General features: G+C 34.7%; 1 protein-coding gene across 1 annotated transcript in view; it reads left to right on the top strand.

Moving 5' to 3' along the window:
* The window catches only part of LOC115245157 (laminin subunit alpha-1-like), an 84,938-nt gene that overhangs the window by 58,914 nt on the left and 1,469 nt on the right, over positions 1–24,555 (top strand). Inside the window, exons 2-30 of the mRNA XM_029823299.1 lie at positions 8,470–8,576; positions 10,038–10,221; positions 10,995–11,350; positions 12,431–12,628; positions 12,825–12,995; positions 13,221–13,384; positions 14,237–14,371; positions 14,558–14,813; positions 15,465–15,636; positions 15,822–16,043; positions 16,227–16,480; positions 16,593–16,704; positions 16,789–16,933; positions 17,006–17,318; positions 17,470–17,630; positions 17,758–17,896; positions 18,377–18,614; positions 18,731–18,904; positions 19,018–19,184; positions 19,367–19,525; positions 19,643–19,791; positions 19,916–20,120; positions 21,526–21,608; positions 21,804–21,969; positions 22,061–22,480; positions 22,686–22,874; positions 23,018–23,352; positions 23,579–23,885; positions 24,049–24,487. Coding sequence (XP_029679159.1) covers positions 8,470–8,576; positions 10,038–10,221; positions 10,995–11,350; positions 12,431–12,628; positions 12,825–12,995; positions 13,221–13,384; positions 14,237–14,371; positions 14,558–14,813; positions 15,465–15,636; positions 15,822–16,043; positions 16,227–16,480; positions 16,593–16,704; positions 16,789–16,933; positions 17,006–17,318; positions 17,470–17,630; positions 17,758–17,896; positions 18,377–18,614; positions 18,731–18,904; positions 19,018–19,184; positions 19,367–19,525; positions 19,643–19,791; positions 19,916–20,120; positions 21,526–21,608; positions 21,804–21,969; positions 22,061–22,480; positions 22,686–22,874; positions 23,018–23,352; positions 23,579–23,885; positions 24,049–24,487 — 6,120 coding nt within the window. The remainder of the gene's footprint in view (positions 1–8,469; positions 8,577–10,037; positions 10,222–10,994; positions 11,351–12,430; positions 12,629–12,824; positions 12,996–13,220; positions 13,385–14,236; positions 14,372–14,557; positions 14,814–15,464; positions 15,637–15,821; positions 16,044–16,226; positions 16,481–16,592; positions 16,705–16,788; positions 16,934–17,005; positions 17,319–17,469; positions 17,631–17,757; positions 17,897–18,376; positions 18,615–18,730; positions 18,905–19,017; positions 19,185–19,366; positions 19,526–19,642; positions 19,792–19,915; positions 20,121–21,525; positions 21,609–21,803; positions 21,970–22,060; positions 22,481–22,685; positions 22,875–23,017; positions 23,353–23,578; positions 23,886–24,048; positions 24,488–24,555) is intronic.

The following is a 24,555-nucleotide window of genomic DNA, read 5'->3' as shown; positions in this document are numbered from 1 at the left end:
CAAATATGATATTCCTGCTCTTTTTTTTCTTTCATACGCACTTTCGACAATGGATGCGTTCATAAAGTGTGATGCGCTTAAAGATTGGCGGATCCGCCTCTTTCGCACGATGACGGTTCATTTGCTTTAACATAATCAATTCGATTGTGTTACACGATCGATCGAAGAATAAATGCTTGCCAAATGCATTCATGAAAAAATTGAATGCATATTTTTTTGCTTCTCTTTTCAGAACAAAAAAAAATTTGCAAGAGATTTTTCTGGATTATTATAGAGAGAGAAGCGAAATATCTACTCTGATAGCTTAAGAGTTTTCAACACGGATTTATTGTATAGTAAAATAAAGGAAGCATTTTAAAGTGTCAAGAAAATTTCTCTTGATTTATCATAGCGGACAATATAATATAAGTTAAAAAATTGCCACATAAATTTATGAATTTGCATAGCGAGCATGAAACAGATTCCGTATAAATTTACCAGATAAAGGCGTACAAGATAAATCCGACTGGATTTTAAAGGACGTCAAAGTTTAAGCGTCGCTTTACGATGGATTAATATTTATCTGTGGAAATTACAACAAAATTTTTTTAACGCAAACTTGTTCATTATCGTCGCAGCAGACACAATGTCCGTAACGAGGCTCAGAAGGCTGGATGCGTTTAATAATTAATATCCTTGGTTGCGATGAAGACGCACGCCGGTGGAAGGAATTTAATGTCGCGATTAAAAATTGTAAATGTTATTTCAGCGATAGTATAATTGCGCGATTATTATATCCTGCAACGATCATCGAGAGCAATAAACGGCATTTTTCACCGAATTTATAATAATTCCATCACACAGCGACTTTAATTCACGCAATAAAGCTATTAAGAGAATATTCCTATCGCGCCGCATCCTTATTAAATATGATGATATTAAAATCGTGCAATGTATGATTTATTTCTAAGAATGTTGATGAGATGCTATGAAAGAGATTCTGTATGAAAATGTCAGATTTGCCCGCAGATAGCTCGCGCGAAATGTATTTTACTTTGTTATGTAAAGATCCCTCTGCACGATTTGAAGAAGCGAAAATTGGTCACCTCGCGAGTCTTCTTATTTTTGGCTTCGTACGTTTGCTCGGTATTTTCTTGCACATTGGTTAAAAAAGGCGGCTAAGCCGATTCTGCATCAGTAAAAATGCCTTTTATAACATCGTTAACGTCAAGACACTTTCAGCAACTGCAGTAAAATCGCCGTGAGCAACGCGCCCGGAGTATGTACAAACAGCTACTTAAATTCTAAAGCAGATTTACCGTCGATCACCGTAAAGATTGCCCCGATTTGCATAAGAAGTGACGTTTAAACGGGCGCGCTCTGTTGCCTGCCATTTCTGGCCGAACGTAATTGCGCCTGTCCACAATATACAAGTATAAAACATGATTCTTGATGCACGTATGCTTTTAGAAGCGCAATATCATTGCGATTGTTATCGTCTTTACTATAAAATTGCATTTCACTTACGTAGCACTCTAGACTGTAATTACATTAAATATTTCTAAAGGTTAATGTAAATTTTAACTCTTGACGTGTAAACATATAATATACAGAGTGTTCTAAGTCAGGTCAATGAAACTTCAGGGTCTTATAGGAAATTGAATTTGGAACAAAAAAGTTCCTATAAATATAGGTCCGGAAACGCTCCGTTAAAAAGTTATAGCTAATAGACTCTCTGTAAGTAATTAGTTATGATCAAAATTTAATAAGAACATTTTTATGTTTGAATTTGCAATGTTTGCACTACGAATGTAGTGTTTATACAAAGATCATCGAAAGGTGGTTTTTTCAAGTTTCTGCTTTTTTCGTTGTTTTGAGCTTATTTTTTTTTTAATGCTTTATCAGAATTAAATGAAATTGGTGTAATTTAGTTTGTTATTTAATTACCCATCAGATTTACTTCGTTATTTTTTTCAAATGAATGAAGGGTTTTGAAGTTATTTTTAAAAATCATCAAAAGATGTGAGTTTTCGAAGTTTATTAGCTATAACTTTTTAACGAAGCGTTTCCGGACCTGTTTATAGGAACTTTTTTGTTTCAAATTCAATTTCCTATAAGACCCTAAAGTTTCATTGACCTGATCTGGAACATCCTGTATATAGTATATGATATTTTAATTATATTTATATAAATAATATTTTATTTTGAAGAGAAGAAACATTTTTTAAAAACCTTTAAACATCACTGCGCGAATTTACGGATGCAGAAAGTATACAGAATAATTCGATATTGTATTCTCTTAATTTAATAGATTTTTATCAATTCACATTTTTGATAAATTAAAATTATTTTTATCATCATGAAAAATATCATCACTGATGTGCACGATATATTTATTATATAATTTTCTCTGCTTTGGTTACAGATTTATTTGATTACAAATTCACAATGTGAGTAAAGAATTATGAGTTGGTCCATTATAAAATAAAAAAATCCTTTCTTTACTGCAAGATTACAACGCTCTCGTCTTTAAAATTTTGCTATTCAAACTTGCGACAATCAACTTAATTGGATATCAATCGCGAAAAAAATATCGTGCGAGATAAATACAAACAGGTACTAAAATGGCGTTTATTATGGATCACCGCATAAACATCCCCGATTTGCATGACAAGTATTCCAATAAGAACAACGCCGACATGCGGACCGAACAGGGCAAGTTGACAAGCGAGACTTGTTTGCTATGACATTATCGCATTTGTTCGCGGCAAAATTATAGCAGGCTGCGCCTTGAAAACGTCGGAGAGCATATAAAATAAAGACCGCTAAAATTTTCCGTCATACAGGAACGTATATATCCGTTGGACGTCAAAAACAGGACATATTTAATAATCTAGATATAGCGGCAATTAAAGAGGGATGCTCCGGTTGATTGTCAAATAATCACGCGCGATTGAAGACTCTATTATAAAATTGCAGCTTTGGATATACAGGTACTATATTTCGTTTTTTCCTGTCTGCTTTTAAAGCTCATTCTACGTGACATATATTGTAAGTCGATAGTGTTTTAAAATTATATAATTTTAATTTTGATCAAAAAGTAAATCCTCTTATTTTTTATTCATATTTATTCTTATTTATATGAATCCTTATTTTAGTTAAAAAATAAATTCTTATTGCTTAATTAAATTGAAACAGACTTGATTTTTTCATAATTTTCTTGTTCGATGAGATATTGACTTTAAATTTCGTGGAATCTATTATTAGAATTTACGATCAGCTCTGCCCATCAATCTCGGGATTTCAATCGATCAGTCATTCGTATTATGCGTAAGATTTTTCTGACTCGGTGGGATTCTGCGATAATTGAAAAACACGTTCTCGCAGTTCACGAATCGGCAGGACGATCTTTAACGAACGCGTCTCCGCCGAGCAGACGGTAATAGCGTGCAATTTATCGACCAATAAATCGGCAACTCCGGTCAAGTATCGTTTACTGCTACCTTCGAAATAGCCTGACGAGAGACGCGGTCGTAGCTCAAAGAAGGCTCGAACCATTTGTTTATAAATGACGAGATTATGAGCTTGATGCGTCGCTCATTATTAATTTCCGCGCAATCATACTCATATCTTCTGCCTCCTATTGCGACACTTCGCGAGATATAGAGCACAGCATAGGATGCGAATTATCTTATTGTTTCCTTTAAAGAGCTATAAAATTTTTATATAAGATTGGTTTTTCTTTTATAAACAAAACTCTTTGCATTTTTTCTTCCATATTTTTATTTTATATTTCATTTTACAAAATTATATATACTTTAGAAATTATTCGTGTCAAAATTATATCTTTTTAATAAGGAAAAGAAAAAATTTATTTGGTCGTTGTGATATCGATAAAAAGTTGTCTATTCCCTGGGAAAACCTAGAAAACTTGGAATTCTCAGGGGTTTTGTTTTCATCTTGAAAAATCAGAAAATTCTCATGGAATTTTATTCGAACTCAGGGAATTTTTTCAAAAATTTTCTCTTTGATCATTTTGTTCTTATATTGCAAGCATCGGCAATCTGATTGGCCAATGATTGTGAATTATATATGTTTCAAATATATTATAAATATATATCTTTCTCTTTTTGATTATATGTTCATTATCATAGCAAAAAATACTGAATACACATTTTTCATTGTTATTCTTACAATTAATGATAGAAAATGAAAATATTATGCAAATGAAAAATGCTTATCTTACAAAAGTCATTCAATTTTTTTCGGTACATTTTTAAATCTAATATTTAAAATTTAAGTAGATTATTTTTCCTTTGTATGAGTGAAAAACATTAAGAAATGCATACAAAAAAGAAAATTTATTTTAAAAAGTTCCATCTAAAAATTCTCTGATTTTACCTGGAATTTTGAATAAATTACCTGAAAAATAAGGGAATTCTTAGGGAATTTTTTTACAAGCTTTGGATAGACACCCTGGATAATGAATCATAAATGCCTTGAATTAAGAACGTTAATTACCAGGCACATATACTAGATATAATTCTCTAATTGTCTGGACGTGTATTTTAATAATTGGATAAATTTACTCTCCGCGCAGTGATTTCATTCTCGAATCGCGGACAGGATCGAGCCGACATTAAGACTCGAATCAGATCGTTATAATTAATAAACCTTGCTGCGTGCGACTTGACGGTGTTCAAAGGACGACGTGTATTTGTCACGATTAGCGATCGCACGCAGACTCGATCCTGTCGCTTTTGTGCAATGAGAACGCGGACACTTATTCATCTGCGAATATCTGAATGCCTGGCGGGATTAGAGACACGGGATCATTATTTATGCGCGCGATAGCCGCCGCTCGCGCTGTCTGAATTAATCATACGTCGCGCCACCACTATATTTGCCCTAACGAGGCTTTAATCCCCCCTCGCCTGTGCGAATTTGTTTCCATTATAAGCGGAAACTTCACTTTAATCCCGCGTCGCGTGAAAATCGCATTTTCGCGTCCCGGCTCGACATCCTCGACTTATAATATATGTCACGTAGAATGAGTTTTAAAAGCAGACAGGAACAAAAACGAAATATAGTACCTGTATTATTTCCAAAGCTTCAATTTTATAATAAAGTCTTCAATCGCGTGTGATTATTTGACAATCAACCGGAGCATCTCTCTTTAATTGCCGCTATATCTAGATTATTAAATGCGTCCTGTTTTTGACGTCTAATAGATATAAACGTTCCCGTATGACGCAAAACAAAATTTTAGCAGTTTATTTTATATGCTCCCCGACATTTTCAAGGCGCAGTCTGCTATAATTTTGCCGCGAACAAATGCGATAATAAGTCATAGTTAACAAATCTCGCTTGTCAACTTGCCATGTTCGGTCCACATGTCGACGTTACTCTTATTGGAATATTTATATAAAAAATATTTCTTAGCGAGAGAAGCGCGAAGGACAAAATAGAAAATGAATAAAGTAGCAAAAAACAATACAATTTTATACATTATACAATATTTAACGTGTAAATATGACAAGGAAATGTAATTATCGTAATAATACAAGAAATATCTCTTATGTCAAAAACATCACGCATGAGATTTTTTGGAGAACTATTAAATTTTAAAACAAGATAAGCGCATAGAACAACTTGTATATAGCCAATGCAATTGCGTCTGATTAAAGCGGCTTGTTACTGTCACTATCTGTATTTTTTCTAAATTTGCAGTATAAAAGTCTCTCCGGCGACACGTGCGTAATAACTCGACGCGCAAAATTAATACGTGCCACGTGTGTGACAGCTCCCGATTGCACGTTCGCGGAAAATACTTAACACATCATTACATGACATAAATCTGCGCCGCATGATAATTATTCAAATCGCATCCCGCGTTATTCTCGAAGTGAGAATCGGTACGTTGGCAGAGATAATTTCACGCGGATAATAACGTCTCTGCTCGTTAAACCAACATGTTAAAGCGAGCATATGGTGCGACGAGATACATTATAATTAAAAGTCGCGCCTCGTTTTCCGCACATCCAAGAATGTTGAAATTTTCATATCAGGTAACCAATGTCATATAATATAGCTGATTTAAATTTTTATATCGTACGTACGCGGCTTATGCGAAGAAATATGGAATGCTTCAACTCTTTCGTCGTGTGAACTGAAGTGAGTCAGCTAAAATTTAATCAGATACCGTTCGATTTTTAAGCTTTTACCGATAACATCGATGTTATTATGAGCATTCCTGTTTGCATCTTGAAATGCATTTTAGACATCGTCAACAGAGTCCTGGTGTCTGTTCTGTCGTAAAAATTAATTGGTAAGATGATCATATACAGGGTGTCCCAAAATTAAATGTCAAAACTTCGTGAGCTTGTGGGAAATCGATAAATTAAAAAAAAAAATCCTTTCGAGATTTGCTCGTTTTTACTTCGTTTTAAAGAAAAACGTAAAACAAGGAACAAATAAATTTTCACCAAAAAATTTAAAATAACACTAAAATTATCAGGTTTATCGGAAAATACCATGAGATAAAAATTGTAGAGCATGGAATTAAAAAAAGAGAATGAATTAAAATCCTCCTGAAGTAAAATTAAAGGATAGTAAATAAATACGTGACAACGCGATATTATTGTATCTTGTTTGATTATTGGATCGTTAATTGATCCTTAGAATTGTTGAAACGCTCGGCTAATTATTCAACTCATGATGGAATGTGAGTTAGTATGAGGCATTTGCACGTGTGTGTTTCTTTAGAATGCCGACAGCAATTGCCAGTTCCTTGATACGTTACATCAATTTTTATTGATTTCTCATAGAACTCGTATTTCTGCCATTAATCATTTTACATCTGTCAAAAAAAAAAAGGAGAATAACTTATGTGGACTGCATGTAAGAAGCTATAAGAATATAAAAGAATTTGTCTGGAATTTTATCTTTTCATTCAATATTTAACGCCTAACAAATTAAACTTTCGATTCAATCGGATCTAATGTCTCAATAGTACTTTGCAAAGCTACATCGCAGCCATACACTCCCTGTACAATTATTATTCAATGACGTAAGAGCTATTATACACAATCTGTGGGAAATAATGTCCCGCGTGACATGATTGATCGGAATTGACATGCAACAGAGAAACACCGCGAGACGAAATTATTCATTTGTCTCGGATGTTTATGTCATACATTGTGCAATTGGCTTACACAATAAGATTGATATAATCCTTAGTCAAACATATGAAAATTAATAGCATTTATAATTTTTAAAAACAATTTTTTAAGAAAAGCTGGATGAGAGTACACTCTTGAAAAGAGAAATGTTTGAAAAATATGCACACAAATAATTTCAATTGTATACTTCACAAATAAGGCACGTCAGTTATCTCAATTTTGTATTGTTCATAATAATCACGCATGCATGTCTCTGAGGTAGAGATATAAATAGAAAAGAAAACAAAACTTTCTTTATACAAAAAACGGTTTTTTTATATAAAAAAAAAACACCTTTTTTCAAATTTTTTTTCAGATAATAAAGAAAAGCAAAATTTGTTTTCTTTTTTCATTGAAAATTTTTGTCAACTGGTTTCTTCTATTAGAAAAAAAAAAGACGGTTTTTTTACATCTCTACCTGAGGTATTATTTAATCAATCGGCGTGTAAACACGCGATTGCGTCACGGAATCAATTCTCGCGCGTAATCCCTTTGTAAGGGCTGTCGTTAATCGGGGAATCGCTACGCGACAGACGACCGTGATACCCTCTCAATGCGATCATGCATAATTTATTATTTCCGTGGCATTACGCGGGCCGTGAACGACAGCCGACGTCGTCGTCTGCTGCATTTGAATACAATGCCGGCGCTCGACGACGGCATCGCTAATTGCAAAATCCGCTCGATGCCGCATAAATGTCGTCGCTCGCACGTGACCGAGCCGGACAAAGTCGGCTCGTGCACGTGCGGCCGAGAACTCTTATCGCGCAACGGCCCCGAAAGAATTTCGCGCCGCGCAAATCGATTAGAGACGCAGCGCAAACGTTTGTTAGTAATGTGTAATTAGCGCGAATGCGAGAATGGTGCCTATATGAATTATTAATGAGACCGCTGTCGGCACTTGTCGGCGCCTGTCTCGATGATCATTTAATTACGGCTCTCGTCGCTTTGAAAATCTTCTCTAGCATCCCCTTCGTTGAACGTTAAAACATAGACGTTACAATGAAACAATACAAATTATTGTCATTCAGAAATCGTCGACATTTGAATGGGAATAATATTTTAAAGATGATATCATCATTTTCCGGAAAGAACAATTTTTCACGGATGAAAATTCGTGATTTTGATTTATTATGACAGATTTCTTTTTAGTTATTATCTAAAAATATTTAATCGTATTTATAAAACGGATGGATTACTCTCTAAAAAAGAAAAGATAAGGAGGATTGATTATTATTTTTAACAGGCAATATTTTTTTTATGATTGCAGGATGTGGCTGCAATAACTTGGGCTCCGCGAGCTCAACCTGCGACATCGTGTCCGGGCAATGTCAGTGCAAACCGCAAGTTATCGGTAGACAATGCGACGAATGCAAGGTAATCTTCAACTTGCGAATCACATTGCATGTTTAAATAAATCGTGTGTAATATTATAAGATTCAGGTCAGAGAAAGAGGAGAGGGAAAAAGAGAGAGAGAATCAAGTTGGTAATACAATATTGAATACCGATTAAGATAAACTCGGTGATCTGTAACGTAGCTACATTATCTAGACAGGCATCTAGTAGCGAAGACAAATGCGTTGCTTTTCTTAATGCAACTGTATCAAGTTTCGAAAAAAAAATTTATTGATCTATGATGGAGTATCGCCAGATATAATCGTACATGATATGTAGATCGTATTATTCGTTATCGGAATCAGTGAATAAGTCAAATCGCACGATAGATTCTTCGCAACATTGGCATAATACTGAATATTGCAAATTGATTTTTCATTATTTTTAACTTTTTAGATGATAGATTTGAATTAACTATTATTATTTTAAATATAGCTCGCATTCCAATTGGTTATTAGATAGTTATGTAATTACTATTTTTAATTAAGTAAAAAAATGTCAAAAGAAATAAATTAAGAATATAAGAACTTTATTTTTTTTTTTTTATTATGTTGACAAGAAAAATATAAAGAAAAATAATATTATATTTATATGTTGACAAAAAAATATAAAGAAAAATAATATTATATTTTAGACATGATATGTAGATCGTATTATTCGTTATCGGAATCAGTGAATAAGTCAAATCGCACGATAGATTCTTCGCAACATTGGCATAATACTGAATATTCCAGGTCAATGAAACTTCAGGGTCTTATAGGAAATTGAATTTGGAACAAAAAAATTCCAGTAAACATAGGTCCGGAAACGCTTCGTTAAAAAGTTATAGCTAATAAACTTCGAAAAATCACGTGTTTTGATGATTTTTAAAAATAATTTCAGAACCTTTCATTCATTAAAAAAAAGTAACGAAATAAATCTGATTAGTAATTAAATTACAAACTAAATTACATCAATTTTATTTAATTCTGATAAGGCGTTCAAAAGAATATAAGCTCAAAACAACGAAAAAAGCAGAAACTTGAAAAAGTCACCTTTCGATGGTCTTTGTGTAAACATTACATTCGTAGTGCAAACATTGCAAATGCAAACATAAAAATGTTCTTATTAAGTTTTCATCATAATTAATTATTTACAGAGAGTTTATCAGCTGTAACTTTTTAAAGAAGCGTTTCCGGATCTATGTTTATAGGAACTTTTCTGTTCCAAATTCAATTTCCTATAAGACCCTAAAGTTTCATTGACTTGACTTAGAACACCCTGTATATGATAATTAGATTTTAATTTAGTTATACTGAGAGATAATTCTCTTTTTCAAAATTGCATTTCATAAACAAAAAAAATACGCAAAGTTTTTAAAATAATAATAAATTGACTATTTATACCGATCCTTTTGCAACTCGGGGAGGGTATTTTTAATTATCGAATTATAATTTATTTAGATTGGTTATTGGGGTCTGACAACGGGGGCGGGTTGCACGGCTTGCGGCTGCGATTCCATAGGATCCTACAACACCTCCTGTCACAGCGACACAGGACGATGTTATTGTAAGCCGGGTGTAAATGGTTTGCGCTGTGACAGTTGTCTCTCTGGGTATTATGGATTTTCATCGAACGGTTGTCAACGTAAGTCAGATCATTTTTTTAAAGTAACATTCGTTTAATTAACGTGGTGTCTCTTACTTCAAATACCTGATAATTTGTATATCTTGCAATTTCTTAAATTACATACAAATTTTATGTTAATAATATATTTTTTTAATCCTTAATTTGGCGGTGAATAATTTGACTATTTTTACGCTTTTTTATATTTGATAAAATATATCGACACACATACATATTAAATCAATTAGAAATTTGAACAAACAATAATATTTCACATAAAGATGTAAAAAAATGTTTTTTTTCTAATAGAAAAGAACAGTTGAAAAAAAATGTTTTTTCATTGAAAAAAAAAAAAAAAGTTTTTCTTTCATTATTATTTTTTTTAATATAATATTATTTTTCTTTATATTTTTTATTAACACAATAAAAAAACTAAAGTTCTTAAATTTCTAATTTATTTTTTTCGAAATCTTTTTAACTAATTAAAAATAGTAATTACATAATTGTATAGCCAATTGGAATGCGAACTACATTTGAAATAATAATGGTTAATTCAAATCTATCATCTAAAAAGTTAAAAATAATGAAAAATCAATATGCAGTAATCAAAATAAAAAGATATATTAAATATCTGAAAAAAAAACGAGGCTTGTTTTTTTTCTATTTACATCTTTAATTTCACACTTTCCGCTGATTCTGAGACACCCAACTGTGCGCTACACCTGTATTCCTCCCTTCCATAAAATCTCGCTGGATTGAGAGAACGAACGAGAAAAATCTCGATTGCTTTACAGTGTGCGATCCGTGCGTGCGTCCTGGTCACGTGTGCGACCCCGACACCGGTCGTTGCGTATGTCCCCACCTGACGTACGGCGAGCATTGCGACCGGTGCAGACCCGGCGCGTGGGATCTGGTGCCACAAATCGGCTGCAGACCCTGCGCGTGCACATTGGGCGCCACGCGATCTCAATGCGATCATCAGGGTCAGTGCCCCTGCAGGATCGGTTACGACGGGCTCAGATGCGAAAGATGCGCCAGAGGTTACTACGGTTATCCGAGGTGTCGGCCTTGCGGCTGTAACGTCGCCGGGACAACGCAGTGCCAGGACGGTGTCTGCGAGTGCGACGATAAGGGGCAGTGTCCCTGCAAGGTGAGACCAAAAGAGCGAAGTTTATTATCAATATGTTTAAAAAAAGACTGAAATTAAAACAGAATGTCTACTCTCTGGAAAAACCTAGAAAACCTGGAATTCTCAGGGATTTGGTTTTTATCTTGAAAAATCAGGAAATTCTCATGGAATTTTATTCGAACTCAGGGAATTTTTTCAAAAATTCTCTCTTTGATCATTTTGTTCTTATATTGCAAGCATTGACAATCTGATTGGCCAATGATTGTGAATTATATGTTTCAAATATGTTCATATAATGTTCATTGTCATAGCAAAAAATACTGAATACACAATAGTGAGTATACATTTTTTATTGTAATTCTTACAATTAATGATAGAAAATGAAAATATTATGCAAATGAAAAATGCTTATCTTACAAAAGTCATTCATTTCTTTTCAGTACATTTTTAAATTTAATATTAAAAATTTAAGGGGTTTATTTTTCCTTTATATGAATGAAAAGCATTAAAAAACGCACACAAAATAAACTTATTTTAAAAAGTTTTATCTAAAAATTCTCTAATTTTCCCTGGAATTTTGAACAAATTACCTGAAAAATGAGGAAATTCTCATTGTCAGAGAATTTTTTTACAAGCTTTGGATAGACACCCTGTTAAAAAAAGCAAATTAAAAGAAAGAGAAATGACAGAATAGAATAATTTTAAATAACTAGAGAATAATTCTCTTTCGATAATGTAAGGTATGCTTGAAACTAGCGTATTATTTCATCCTGATTTTTTTGGTTGAATGACGAAAATTATTCGTTGAAATCATTAAGGATTATAGAAAAAAAATATTAAAAATACAGCTGATTTTTTTAAAATTTATGAATTTTTTCTAATAGTTTTTTCTAATAATTTATGAATTTCTATAAAATGTAATACATCAACTTATACGAGTATAAGTAGTGAAAAGATGCAAAGTAAAAATCTTTATTTTCCGTTCAACGAAATATTGATTTTTACAAAAATTTAATTAATAAATACCAAACTTTAAAAATATGCATATTTGCTTTCGAATGATGTATCTGAGAAACGCATTAACGAAATATAATTTTCAAGGAATTGGTCGTTGGGCGACAGTGCAATCAATGCAAAGAAGGCACGTTCGGTCTTGCGGTAAATAACGCTAGAGGATGTACCGAGTGCTTCTGCTTCGGAAGAAGCACACTGTGTCAGCAGGCTGGACTCAGTTGGGGTCAACGCAGATTAACACATCCTCGCGTTCTTTACATCAATGAATCAGCCAGTGATGTAACAGTAAGATTGATTTTAATCGTACAAAATTTTGATTATAAAAATTGATAAATATTATTAAATGATATTCATCTTATTATATTCTTATAAATGAACAGTAGGATTTATTTTAATTCAAAAATTTTGATTACAAAAATTGATAAATATTGTTAGATGATATTTATTTTATTATATTCGTTATCGCGTGATTAATAAATAGATAATGACCTTTGGCTCCACGACCGTACTGCCAACGGTGAATGGTGGCTTAAACGTGACGAATGGCCTCTCTGTAATTCCTGGATCCGATGGTGACGTTACATTGCCCCCAAATCTTTATTATAATTATCCTTTATATTGGAGATTGCCGGATTCTTTCCTAGGCGACAAGGTAATTTTTTTTTTCACTTCTAAGCATTGTGTCTTTGTAAAAGCAATTTGCGAAATGCAAAAAAAGATTTAATTTAATTTAATTTATTAAATTTAATTTTTTTATTCAAATTTATTCACTAGTTTTTTAAAGTCAATATTTTTATAAATACCATGCAAGGGTATGCGATTTTCTTGTTTGACTGAACTATTTAAAATGTTAGACGACATATTGACATACTTTAAGGTCGTCTCTTACGGAGGATTTCTACGCTTTAAAACCTTAACGGAAAATGGGATACCTTTGAGATCGAATCTTCGATATCCTATTGTGCAGTTGCAAGGCAATAACAAGATTGTCTTGGAATATTATTTACATCTACCGGTGAACGATAATCGTTATGAAGTCAGGTATTTAGCAGTTTTTAATAATATGCGGTACAATTAATTTCGAAAAGAGAAATATACATTATCGAATGCAAATTAATTTAATTAGACGAATATATCATATTATATAAAGTTTCTAATTAATTTCTAACTTCTGTAAGAATCTGGATTCTTAATTTCTTACATTGCAAAACATAATGGTATATTTATATCTAATATTATTTTAGATTTATTATAATTATCCTTTATATTCGAGATTGCCGGATTCTTTCCTAGGCGACAAGGTAATTTTTTTTTTCACTTCTAAGCATTGTGTCTTTGTAAAAGCAATTTGCGAAATGCAAAAAAAGATTTAATTTAATTTAATTTATTAAATTTAATTTTTTTATTCAAATTTATTCACTAGTTTTTTAAAGTCAATATTTTTATAAATACCATGCAAGGGTATGCGATTTTCTTGTTTGACTGAACTATTTAAAATGTTAGACGACATATTGACATACTTTAAGGTCGTCTCTTACGGAGGATTTCTACGCTTTAAAACCTTAACGGAAAATGGGATACCTTTGAGATCGAATCTTCGATATCCTATTGTGCAGTTGCAAGGCAATAACAAGATTGTCTTGGAATATTATTTACATCTACCGGTGAACGATAATCGTTATGAAGTCAGGTATTTAGCAGTTTTTAATAATATGCGGTACAATTAATTTCGAAAAGAGAAATATACATTATCGAATGCAAATTAATTTAATTAGACGAATATATCATATTATATAAAGTTTCTAATTAATTTCTAACTTCTGTAAGAATCTGGATTCTTAATTTCTTACATTGCAAAACATAATGGTATATTTATATCTAATATTATTTTAGATTCCACGAGTCGCTGTGGCAATTACAAAACAGGCCGGATTACAAAGTCTCCAGGGAGTTACTAATGGTTGCGTTACAGAATCTTCAGTATATCCTTGTTAAAGCCTCAGACAATGGCGAGTTTACAAAAACCACGTACGTATAATTGAAGAAATAATTACATCATAGAGAGAATAAAATAAATTACAATACATTTATTTCGTAATAAAAATTTGGAAATAAAAAACAAAAAAATCCTAATAACAGTACATAATATATACAATGAAAGAAAGTGATAAAGATATTTGTGATAACGTTTCTTATTTTATACATGTCGTTCAGACTCTTGGAGACATCTCTCGACGCCGCCGTCCTGACGCCCACGCACTCGCCACCGTTGGCGATCGGAGTGGAAATCTGCCAGTGTCCTTCGGAATACAACGGCACATCCTGCCAGGATCCCAGCATTGGCTTTTACAGGTGGTACAAGAACACCACTGCTACATCCACCATCGTGATTGATCTTGTCGGACAAGCCAGGCGCTGCCAGTGCAATGGGAGATCCGACGTGTGCGACAGGGAGACGGGATATTGCTTGGTAAGCATTACTTTAACATTTTCCTATAAGTATACGCTATTCATGGAGATGATAGCGCGACAGGAAGTGTGCTAAGGGACAAGTATACAAGGAGATGAGCTAGAGTTGGTACAAGATAAATTTCTTATAGAAGAGCCTTCGAATCTGCATCGTTTACAGGCTTATATACATTTTTTTCGGAATAATTGCATACGTGTTATTTACATATTAATTAATATAATTAAATTATTTTTGTAAGCTCACATTGCACTTTTTTATAATGATAAATATATTTTATATTCGTTATCGCGTGATTAATAAATAGATAATGACCTTTGGCTCCACGACCGTACTGCCAACGGTGAATGGTGGCTTAAACGTGACGAATGGCCTCTCTGTAATTCCTGGATCCGATGGTGACGTTACATTGCCCCCAAATCTTTATTATAATTATCCTTTATATTGGAGATTGCCGGATTCTTTCCTAGGCGACAAGGTAATTTTTATAACAAAGTTTAAAAAAAATTGGGGTTATTTAATATCCTGTAAATGATTTTTTCCTAGTTATTATATATAAAAATACATAAGTAAATATTTTAGATTTTACAAACACATATAATAGATAAGCTTTGAGTAATTTTTCATATAATGTTGAAAACTCTTGCGTTGCAGAATTGCCAGGAAAACACGATTGGTGCACACTGCAATGTTTGCGCTGACAGTTTCTACGGTCATCCGGAGTTCGGGGGCTGCAAGCCGTGTCCGTGCCCGCAGGTCGACAAAAGATTTTCGAGTACTTGCGTAATTCGTGCAAACAATGAACCCATTTGTCATTGCAAGCCAGGTATGTGAACAAGGATATAAAAAATAATAGAACAAAAATTTTTATTTAATTTATCTTAAATCTTAAAAGAACGAATCTCTATCGCGCGAAAATATTTGATAGATTCTTTCAATTTTGAGATTCTAAATGTTAGTTTTCTACGGATCTATTACTTTTCTATTTTCTTTATACTTTGTTTGCCGCAGGTTACATTGGCAGAAAATGCGAACGTTGCGCCTACGGCTATTACGGCTCTCCTGGTCTCCCGGACGGCAAGTGCGTTCCGTGCGGTTGCAACTTGGCAGGAAGTTTGAGCGACACCTGCGACGGCGAGACAGGACAGTGCAAGTGCAGGCCCGGTTCTACGGGCAGGGATTGTTCCCAGTGCACGGCATATCGTCACGTTTACATAAATGACGTTTGCACTTGTAAGTTTATTCGCTAACAAAGGATTTTGCCACGTTAAACGAAGCTTCATAAACCTAGAAATATGAAAGTTATATAAAATGTTGTTGACGTCTTGTTTTATCAATTTTTGATTGTGACGATGTAATTGCTGTAAATGTACACTTATCTCGTTTTATTATATTACACTATATTTTTGTGTTTAGCATGCAATGACAATTGCACGGGAATTTTGCTTGATACTGTCGCAACGCTGTCTGACGAATTGACTGCGGGAACGACTCATATAGCAGACGGATATATTCCACCTCCGTGGGAAGAATTGACGTATTTCGACTCCACCGTCACCACACATCTCAAAGAACTGGAACTACGAACTCGTCTGCAGCAAAGAATGAAAACTGTACCTTGGCACGATTATAAGAAACTTGCGGAAGATGTTGAAGTTATGTTAAGAAACGTATGTGATTGTAATATTACTAGATGTAATATTGTAATGATATAATTCAAGAAAAACGAATTACGCGATTTTTCTTATAAGCCGTTTTATACATCTTATCTTTTAATTGCAGATGAGCAAATGTGCAAAATATGCCGATACCTTGAAGATCAAGAGTGGCGACTTGAAAAATAATATTTTCACCGGAAAGATTATGCTTAACAATATAAAAAAAGATATAGAAGGTATTACATTTCGCTTTAATTATTACTAAAAAATTGCGTCGTAATAAAAATACTCTTTTAACACATTTTTTTCCGATTTTCCAGGTACGACTTCGGAACTCAATCAATACAGCAATGACAATAGGAGGATAGAAATCAAGAAGGCCTTAAAAACGGGAAAGATGATCTTGAATCACCTGAAATCTGTCAATATAGCCCAGAGAGTCATGGAGGTGGAAAATTTCCTTGAGTGAGTGTATTATCCTTTCTAATTAAACAAAAAATTTTAATAAATATGTTAAGCAATGTCTTTTATTAATAGTGCCGTCACCAAATACGTGGCATGGTTAAATTCTCTTTACGACGCAACTGAGCCCTTGTCAGCCGCTCAGGACGACGCTAAAGATTACGAGATAAAATTGGATGACATGAGAACAGTCGTAGAAAACACCATGGAAACACTGTTTAGCTACGACGGTTTGTACAACCGTATCAACAAGACATTCATTGAAACTAAGAATCAGTGCGCTCGTATCGAAATGTTGCACGACGGAACGAACGAATCGATATCCGATGGAAAGAAACTCATTGATGAGGCTCTCGGTTTGCTCATCGACGCGGGAAATAACATTCAAGTATGTAAATATTTTCGTGATTTTAAAAATAATTTATAATAATGATATAAAATTATGGACGGGAAAAATCAATGCACCGATAGAGAAAATCTTCGATAATAAGCAATTGCATATTTTTAATCCATCGGCATGTTTGTCACGCGATTTCTAGGACCAGTCGGACTGGCGAGACAAATTGGCGAATTCAACGCAGGAACTCACTATGAAGGAGGAACACCAGTACCAACTAAATTACGAATACGCCAAGAAATATGTGGCGCCGGCGGTGCAACACGCAAAAAATCTGTCCAATTACGTCGACCAGTACGTCAGGTGAGACAGCATAACTAATTCAAATGGTAATTGCTTTGTATTTTAAGTCCAAAATATCATTATTGCGACAACAGCGAATAAAGCAACGCGTTGACGATTCGATAAAGTCCAACTTTTTATCAAGCAGCCTCTTTGCCGAGACGCGAGACATCGCGGCGAGTCCTCTGAAAGCCAGCCAAGCCTACAAGAACATCGTCGACGGTCTGCGAGCGGCGAAAGTCACAGCGATGGCAGCCAAGGAAATTACCGAAGAAGTGCATGGAAAGGTAAGAAACGATAGAGTGATATTTTTAAATCTTAGAGTTTTACGAAGTATTTTTCTCATTTTCCTCGATCAAATCAAATTTTCTCGATTTAAGCCAATATGCATTGAGAAATCTCCTTTTATTTTTTAGAGAATTTGCTATATAATAAAATTAAATTTGTGTTATATTTTGATTTTAATGATGTTCAGTATTTATTAATTTATTTTCGCACCACTTTTTATCGCGGGAAACGAAATTCGAGGAAACACACAATTGCTAGATTTACAATATTAGAAATATATTTTGATAAAAAAGAAAGTAAATTTTAGATAAAATATTTTGAAATAAAATTTTACTATAGAAGAGTTAAGATTATGTTTAGAAAATAATAATTATTAATTTTATATTTTTCTTCTTCCAAATTCTGATTTTCTGTTTCTAATCACGTAATAATAAAAGTTTGAGAGTTGGCTATAAATGTAATATAGATGCTTTCTCAAGGCTTTCCCCTCTTCGGGACAGAAATCGCTACTGAACAATGCCAAGGAAGTATTAGCCAAATCTTCGCAACAATGGAAAACAGCGAAAGAGCACGATAAACTTATCAAGAATGCAAACGCCGAGTTGGAGGCTCAGAAGCAAGCTGTACTCGTGCTGAAGAATACATTGAACAGCACTGGCATAAACGACAATGAGATAAATGTGAAATTGCGAGAGTTGCAGAGCAATAGCAAGAAATGTAAATATGTGTTTTACAATATATTCAATAATCTTAAAAACTTCAAGAAAGCAATGCTTGCTGTATAAAGGAAATTTTAAATAACAATGTTGTATTAATAAAAATCTTTTTATCAGTGCATGAGGATCTATTAAATATCTTGGAGGAGAACGACGAAGTAACGAAGTCTGTAAGTGACACGCAACGACTGATTGACGATTACAAACATGGCATCGCCGACAGACTGAAGCCGAAATTGCAGGATTTAAAACGCGAAGGCGATTCAAAAATTAGCTTGGCCAGCGAAAAATGTAATATTTGTTTCGACTTAATACATATTTGGCTAATTAAATAATTCTAAAGATACTTGTGTAAAGATTTGATAAAAGGTCTAAATAATGTCATGAAAATATATAAATTTTAGTGTCAGAAGCGATGAGCAATATTAAGACAGCCGATGCGAAGCTAATAAGCTTATCCAATGCTGCGATGAAACGAAAAGCCGTCTTTGACAAGTGGAACGATACCTTAGCCACAAAACTGCAGAATCTCAAAGATAAAATTGCAGAGGCCCGAAACACCGCCGATGGGGTAACTATTCATTATTTCCTTTGTTTGAGTAATTTGATACAAATTAAAATAAGATTGATTCTATGTAAATTATCATTATCATATCGATTGCTAGATACTATGCTAGATACTAGATATTATGCGAGTCTTGGATTTGTTAAATTTTTAATTAATAAAATATTAAAATAACGTATCACTTTCAGATTCGCGTCTCTCTGAGATCGGTGGAGGATAAGGAATGTATCCGTTCGTACAGACCGACGATGTTGCAACCTTCGGCAACGACATCGATCGTGATGACGTTCGCGCTTCCAACCGCGCGTAAGGAAGGTTCTCTGTTTTACTTGCCCAGCGGAATTAATGTACGTGCTTATCATAACACAATATATTAATCTATCAATTCAAATAAGATGAAATATAAGTGAAAATTATGATATAATATATGTAAAGTTCCAAGACTTTTTTTTTATTTCTTGCAGGACGATTTCGTTGCTCTAGAAATAGTTGACAGAAGAGTGCGATTTTTATGGAACGTCGGTGGTGGTACAGGTATTCTGACGCATCCTGAAATTCTCGAAAGTGGCGATTTGCAGAACGACAGATTTTGGTATCGGATCGAGGCTGAAAGGTAAATAACAATTTTCAAGCAAATTATTTAACGTCGTAAAGATTAGTTAACAGATTATTAAGTGATGTCTCACAACGTTAATCTCGAATAATCAAAATAATCAAATGTTTTTTGACAACCTCAGAACTCGACACACAGGCAAGCTGAGCGTGCATAGACAGACGTCGACATCCGGAAAGTATCTTCCTGTCATTAATTCGACCAACCCAGAGTATGGTCGTTTCGACGTTCTACCTGCAGATCGAGTGTGGATAGGAGGTATTCCTAAATCGCAGAGAAGGCCGACGGAACTGATGGCTACCAACGGACTTCCGGGCTGTATTCATCAGGTGATCCTCGACGGAAGACATATCGGTCTCTGGAATTTCATTACGACCGCGCCAGATAGGGCTTGCAAAGCTTGCGTGGAAGGGTAATTTGCTGTGAAAGCTATTAATTCAATTTCTCTTTAGCATTTACGTCTATCTAATTTAATTAATTAAATAAATTAAATTGAATTAAATAATAAATTAAATTAAATAAATTTTATACTATTGACATTTTTACATACGCAAACAAAATATTTTCAGTAATCTAATTATATAAAATATAATCGTCCGTTTTGTAGAGTGGAAGATGCCAGAGATGATGTAGCTTACAGTTTCAACGGCGAGGGATATGCCGTGAGGAACAGAGTCTCGTCTGGTCCGTACAATAAATATATGTTTGGGGTGTCAATCAGTTTTCGGACATACGATGAAAATGCATTGCTATTTCTGGCCATCAACAAAGATGTATGAATGTATTTAAATTTAATCGTCAATTTATATATACATAGCGCAATATAATCCAATTTTTGCAACTTTTTACATTTGTTATAAACAGAATCAGCACATCATGATCTTTCTGCGGGAAGGCAGAGTGATTCTCCACGTTGGCTACGGTGGGAACGTCAGTATGGAAATGTCCTCGACGTACAAGTACAACACCGGCAATTGGACGAAGGTGGACGCCTTCCGGCAGTATCAGGTTCGCAAGAACATCGAGAAGTGCAGTCTGAGTATCGGTGGCGATAACGACAAGCGAATCGGTGCGCCTACACCGCAACCCAAGAAGGAAGACATTCCAGACTTGGCGCAAGCCAAGTATTACATCGGCGGGCTGCCGCCGAGCTTCCGCGCCGACAAGCTGATGTTGCCCTCGCAGGTGTCGTTCCTCGGATGCATGGCCAATATCGTAGTGCAGGAAGGCTACGATCCGATGGCCGAACAGTATTACGGGGTGGAGCCCAGTTGTAGTAATAAAGTGAGCATTGCCATTTTCTGTTTTGCATAATAATCAAGCTAAAAGAGAGCAAAAAATTGTACAAATTTTCGTCTAAGATATTTAAAATGAATTCATTTCTATTTTCGTACTTCTTTAGAAGATATTTTTTGAGTCATTATAATTAAATATAAACTGGTTTTATTTTGTTAACAAATTTATGTTTACGTATATTTCTTTAACGCAGCCTTTGAGGATTGTCGGATTTTATGGAGACGGATATCTCGAGCATTCCGCATTCGCTTTGCGAAAGATTCACTCCGTACTGAGCTTTTCCTTCAGAACCATGCAAGAGGCAGCTATGCTGCTTCTTTCCACGTTCGAGGGTCACGAAGACAGATTAAGCGACAACCTTAATACAAAAGAAGAAGCAAAAGTAAGGCTTCATTATTACGTTAATACCATTCGGTTTTTCTTGTTGTAATTCATCAGGTGATCCTCGACGGAAGACATATCGGTCTCTGGAATTTCATTACGACCGCGCCAGATAGGGCTTGCAAAGCTTGCGTGGAAGGGTAATTTGCTGTGAAAGCTATTAATTCAATTTCTCTTTAGCATTTACGTCTATCTAATTTAATTAATTAAATAAATTAAATTGAATTAAATAATAAATTAAATTAAATAAATTTTATACTATTGACATTTTTACATACGCAAACAAAATATTTTCAGTAATCTAATTATATAAAATATAATCGTCCGTTTTGTAGAGTGGAAGATGCCAGAGATGATGTAGCTTACAGTTTCAACGGCGAGGGATATGCCGTGAGGAACAGAGTCTCGTCTGGTCCGTACAATAAATATATGTTTGGGGTGTCAATCAGTTTTCGGACATACGATGAAAATGCATTGCTATTTCTGGCCATCAACAAAGATGTATGAATGTATTTAAATTTAATCGTCAATTTATATATACATAGCGCAATATAATCCAATTTTTGCAACTTTTTACATTTGTTATAAACAGAATCAGCACATCATGATCTTTCTGCGGGAAGGCAGAGTGATTCTCCACGTTGGCTACGGTGGGAACGTCAGTATGGAAATGTCCTCGACGTACAAGTACAACACCGGCAATTGGACGAAGGTGGACGCCTTCCGGCAGTATCAGGTTCGCAAGAACATCGAGAAGTGCAGTCTGAGTATCGGTGGCGATAACGACAAGCGAATCGGTGCGCCTACACCGCAACCCAAGAAGGAAGACATTCCAGACTTGGCGCAAGCCAAGTATTACATCGGCGGGCTGCCGCCGAGCTTCCGCGCCGACAAGCTGATGTTGCCCTCGCAGGTGTCGTTCCTCGGATGCATGGCCAATATCGTAGTGCAGGAAGGCTACGATCCGATGGCCGAACAGTATTACGGGGTGGAGCCCAGTTGTAGTAATAAAGTGAGCATTGCCATTTTCTGTTTTGCATAATAATCAAGCTAAAAGAGAGCAAAAAATTGTACAAATTTTCGTCTAAGATATTTAAAATGAATTCATTTCTATTTTCGTACTTCTTTAGAAGATATTTTTTGAGTCATTATAATTAAATATAAACTGGTTTTATTTTGTTAACAAATTTATGTTTACGTATATTTCTTTAACGCAGCCTTTGAGGATTGTCGGATTTTATGGAGACGGATATCTCGAGCATTCCGCATTCGCTTTGCGAAAGATTCACTCCGTACTGAGCTTTTCCTTCAGAACCATGCAAGAGGCAGCTATGCTGCTTCTTTCCACGTTCGAGGGTCACGAAGACAGATTAAGCGACAACCTTAATACAAAAGAAGAAGCAAAAGTAAGGCTTCATTATTACGTTAATACCATTCGGTTTTTCTTGTTGTAAAAAAAAATTGGAGTTTAGAATAAAATTCTATTTGCAACAAAATTTATTTGCACATTACAGATTGTCAAGAAAGCGTTCCTGTTTTTCTTTTTCAGAGAGACAGCTATTACTCTGTTTGTATACTCAATGGACAAGTGCAAGTTCGCGTGAATGCCGGTAAAGGCGAACTGGTTCTCCAATCGAACAACACTTTCAACGATGGAAGGTATCATTCAATCACCGTCATTAAGAAGAGGAAAGAGATAGAGTTGAGGATCGATGACGCATATCAGACCGCAGGAAGATTACCTACCAGCATCGCGATCAAAGCTCCCGATTCGAATGGAGGACTCTTCTTTGGTGGACTACCGGCTCTTATCAATAACACCAAGATGGTCGCCACGAATACACCGTTGTACGGTGCTATCAAGGATGCAATTTTCAACGACGAGTAAGTCAAAAAGCTAAATCCAATTAAATTTTATTTGTAATTATTTATAGAATTATCTTCTATATTATAAAAGATAATTATCAATATAAATCATTGAAAACTTGACGTGATTATGACAAACAAAATTTGTATCGACTATTATATTTGACTATAAAATTATCATTTTACTTCATTGTAGCATTTTAAAAATAATATATATATTATGTGATTGATTTAATTGGTTCAGAATCGTTCGATTCGACGATGCCGTTAATTTCGATCACGCTTTAATCGGTCGTCCGGGACCGAGTATGGGGAAAGACACGCCGAGTTACGCACCTTCGGCATCATTGTCCCGAGGAATGTCCACGCAACCGGAAGGCTGTCAGAAGGTGCCTTATTACTCGCTGGAACCGGGCGCTCTGAAATTTGGCGACAAGCCGCACAGTCACACGCAGCTCTATCTCAATTTTAAGAAATTTTGGGAAAAGAAGTACACGATAGAATTCGACTTTAGGACGTATTATCCCAATGGGTTGCTCTTCATCACTCCGGTAAGAATGTTGGGTTATATGTAATTATTAGTTAATAATTTTATTTAAAACTGAATTTATCTTCAATAAATTTTTTATCAAAGTACACATACAATTTATGAGAGTTCTCCGATCTTATTTTTTCTTAATTAATTCCTTATAATTTCTAATGTATATTTTGCAGGGTCTGAGATTGAAACACTATCTGATGATGGTCATTCGAGATGGACAGCTTCTTCTGCTAATAAAGAGCAAACCGAAAAAGGAGATGTTGCTTAAGACGCCATTCAACGATGGCAATTGGCATCACGTCGTCATCAGTCACGATGAGAGAAAACTCACTCTGCTGGTGGATACTCAAACACCACGTATCATCAAAGTACCGAGAAGGATCGGTCTGGCATCCATGATGTATATCGGTGGACTTCCGGAAGGCGGAACGCCCATCCCAGAGAAAGTAGTTGTCAAACTGGAAACTCTAAAGGGTTGTATTAGAGGCTTGAAAGTTAACGGAAACGTCTACGACATGGTAGGCTCCACCAGCAGAGCCTTCAATGTCGGCCAGTGCTTCCCGAGCGTTGAAAGCGGAGCATATTTCCAGGATGAGGCATATGCCATTTATCGTAAGTTTTGAAATTATTGATATATATAGCGAACTGTAGCGAGATGGAAATTATTAAAGAACATATAT

The sequence above is a fragment of the Formica exsecta genome, unplaced genomic scaffold (assembly GCF_003651465.1).
Source record: "Formica exsecta isolate Colony F162 unplaced genomic scaffold, ASM365146v1 scaffold92, whole genome shotgun sequence".
Taxonomy (NCBI): domain Eukaryota; kingdom Metazoa; phylum Arthropoda; class Insecta; order Hymenoptera; family Formicidae; genus Formica; species Formica exsecta.
This window is presented reverse-complemented; position numbering and strand designations above follow the sequence as displayed.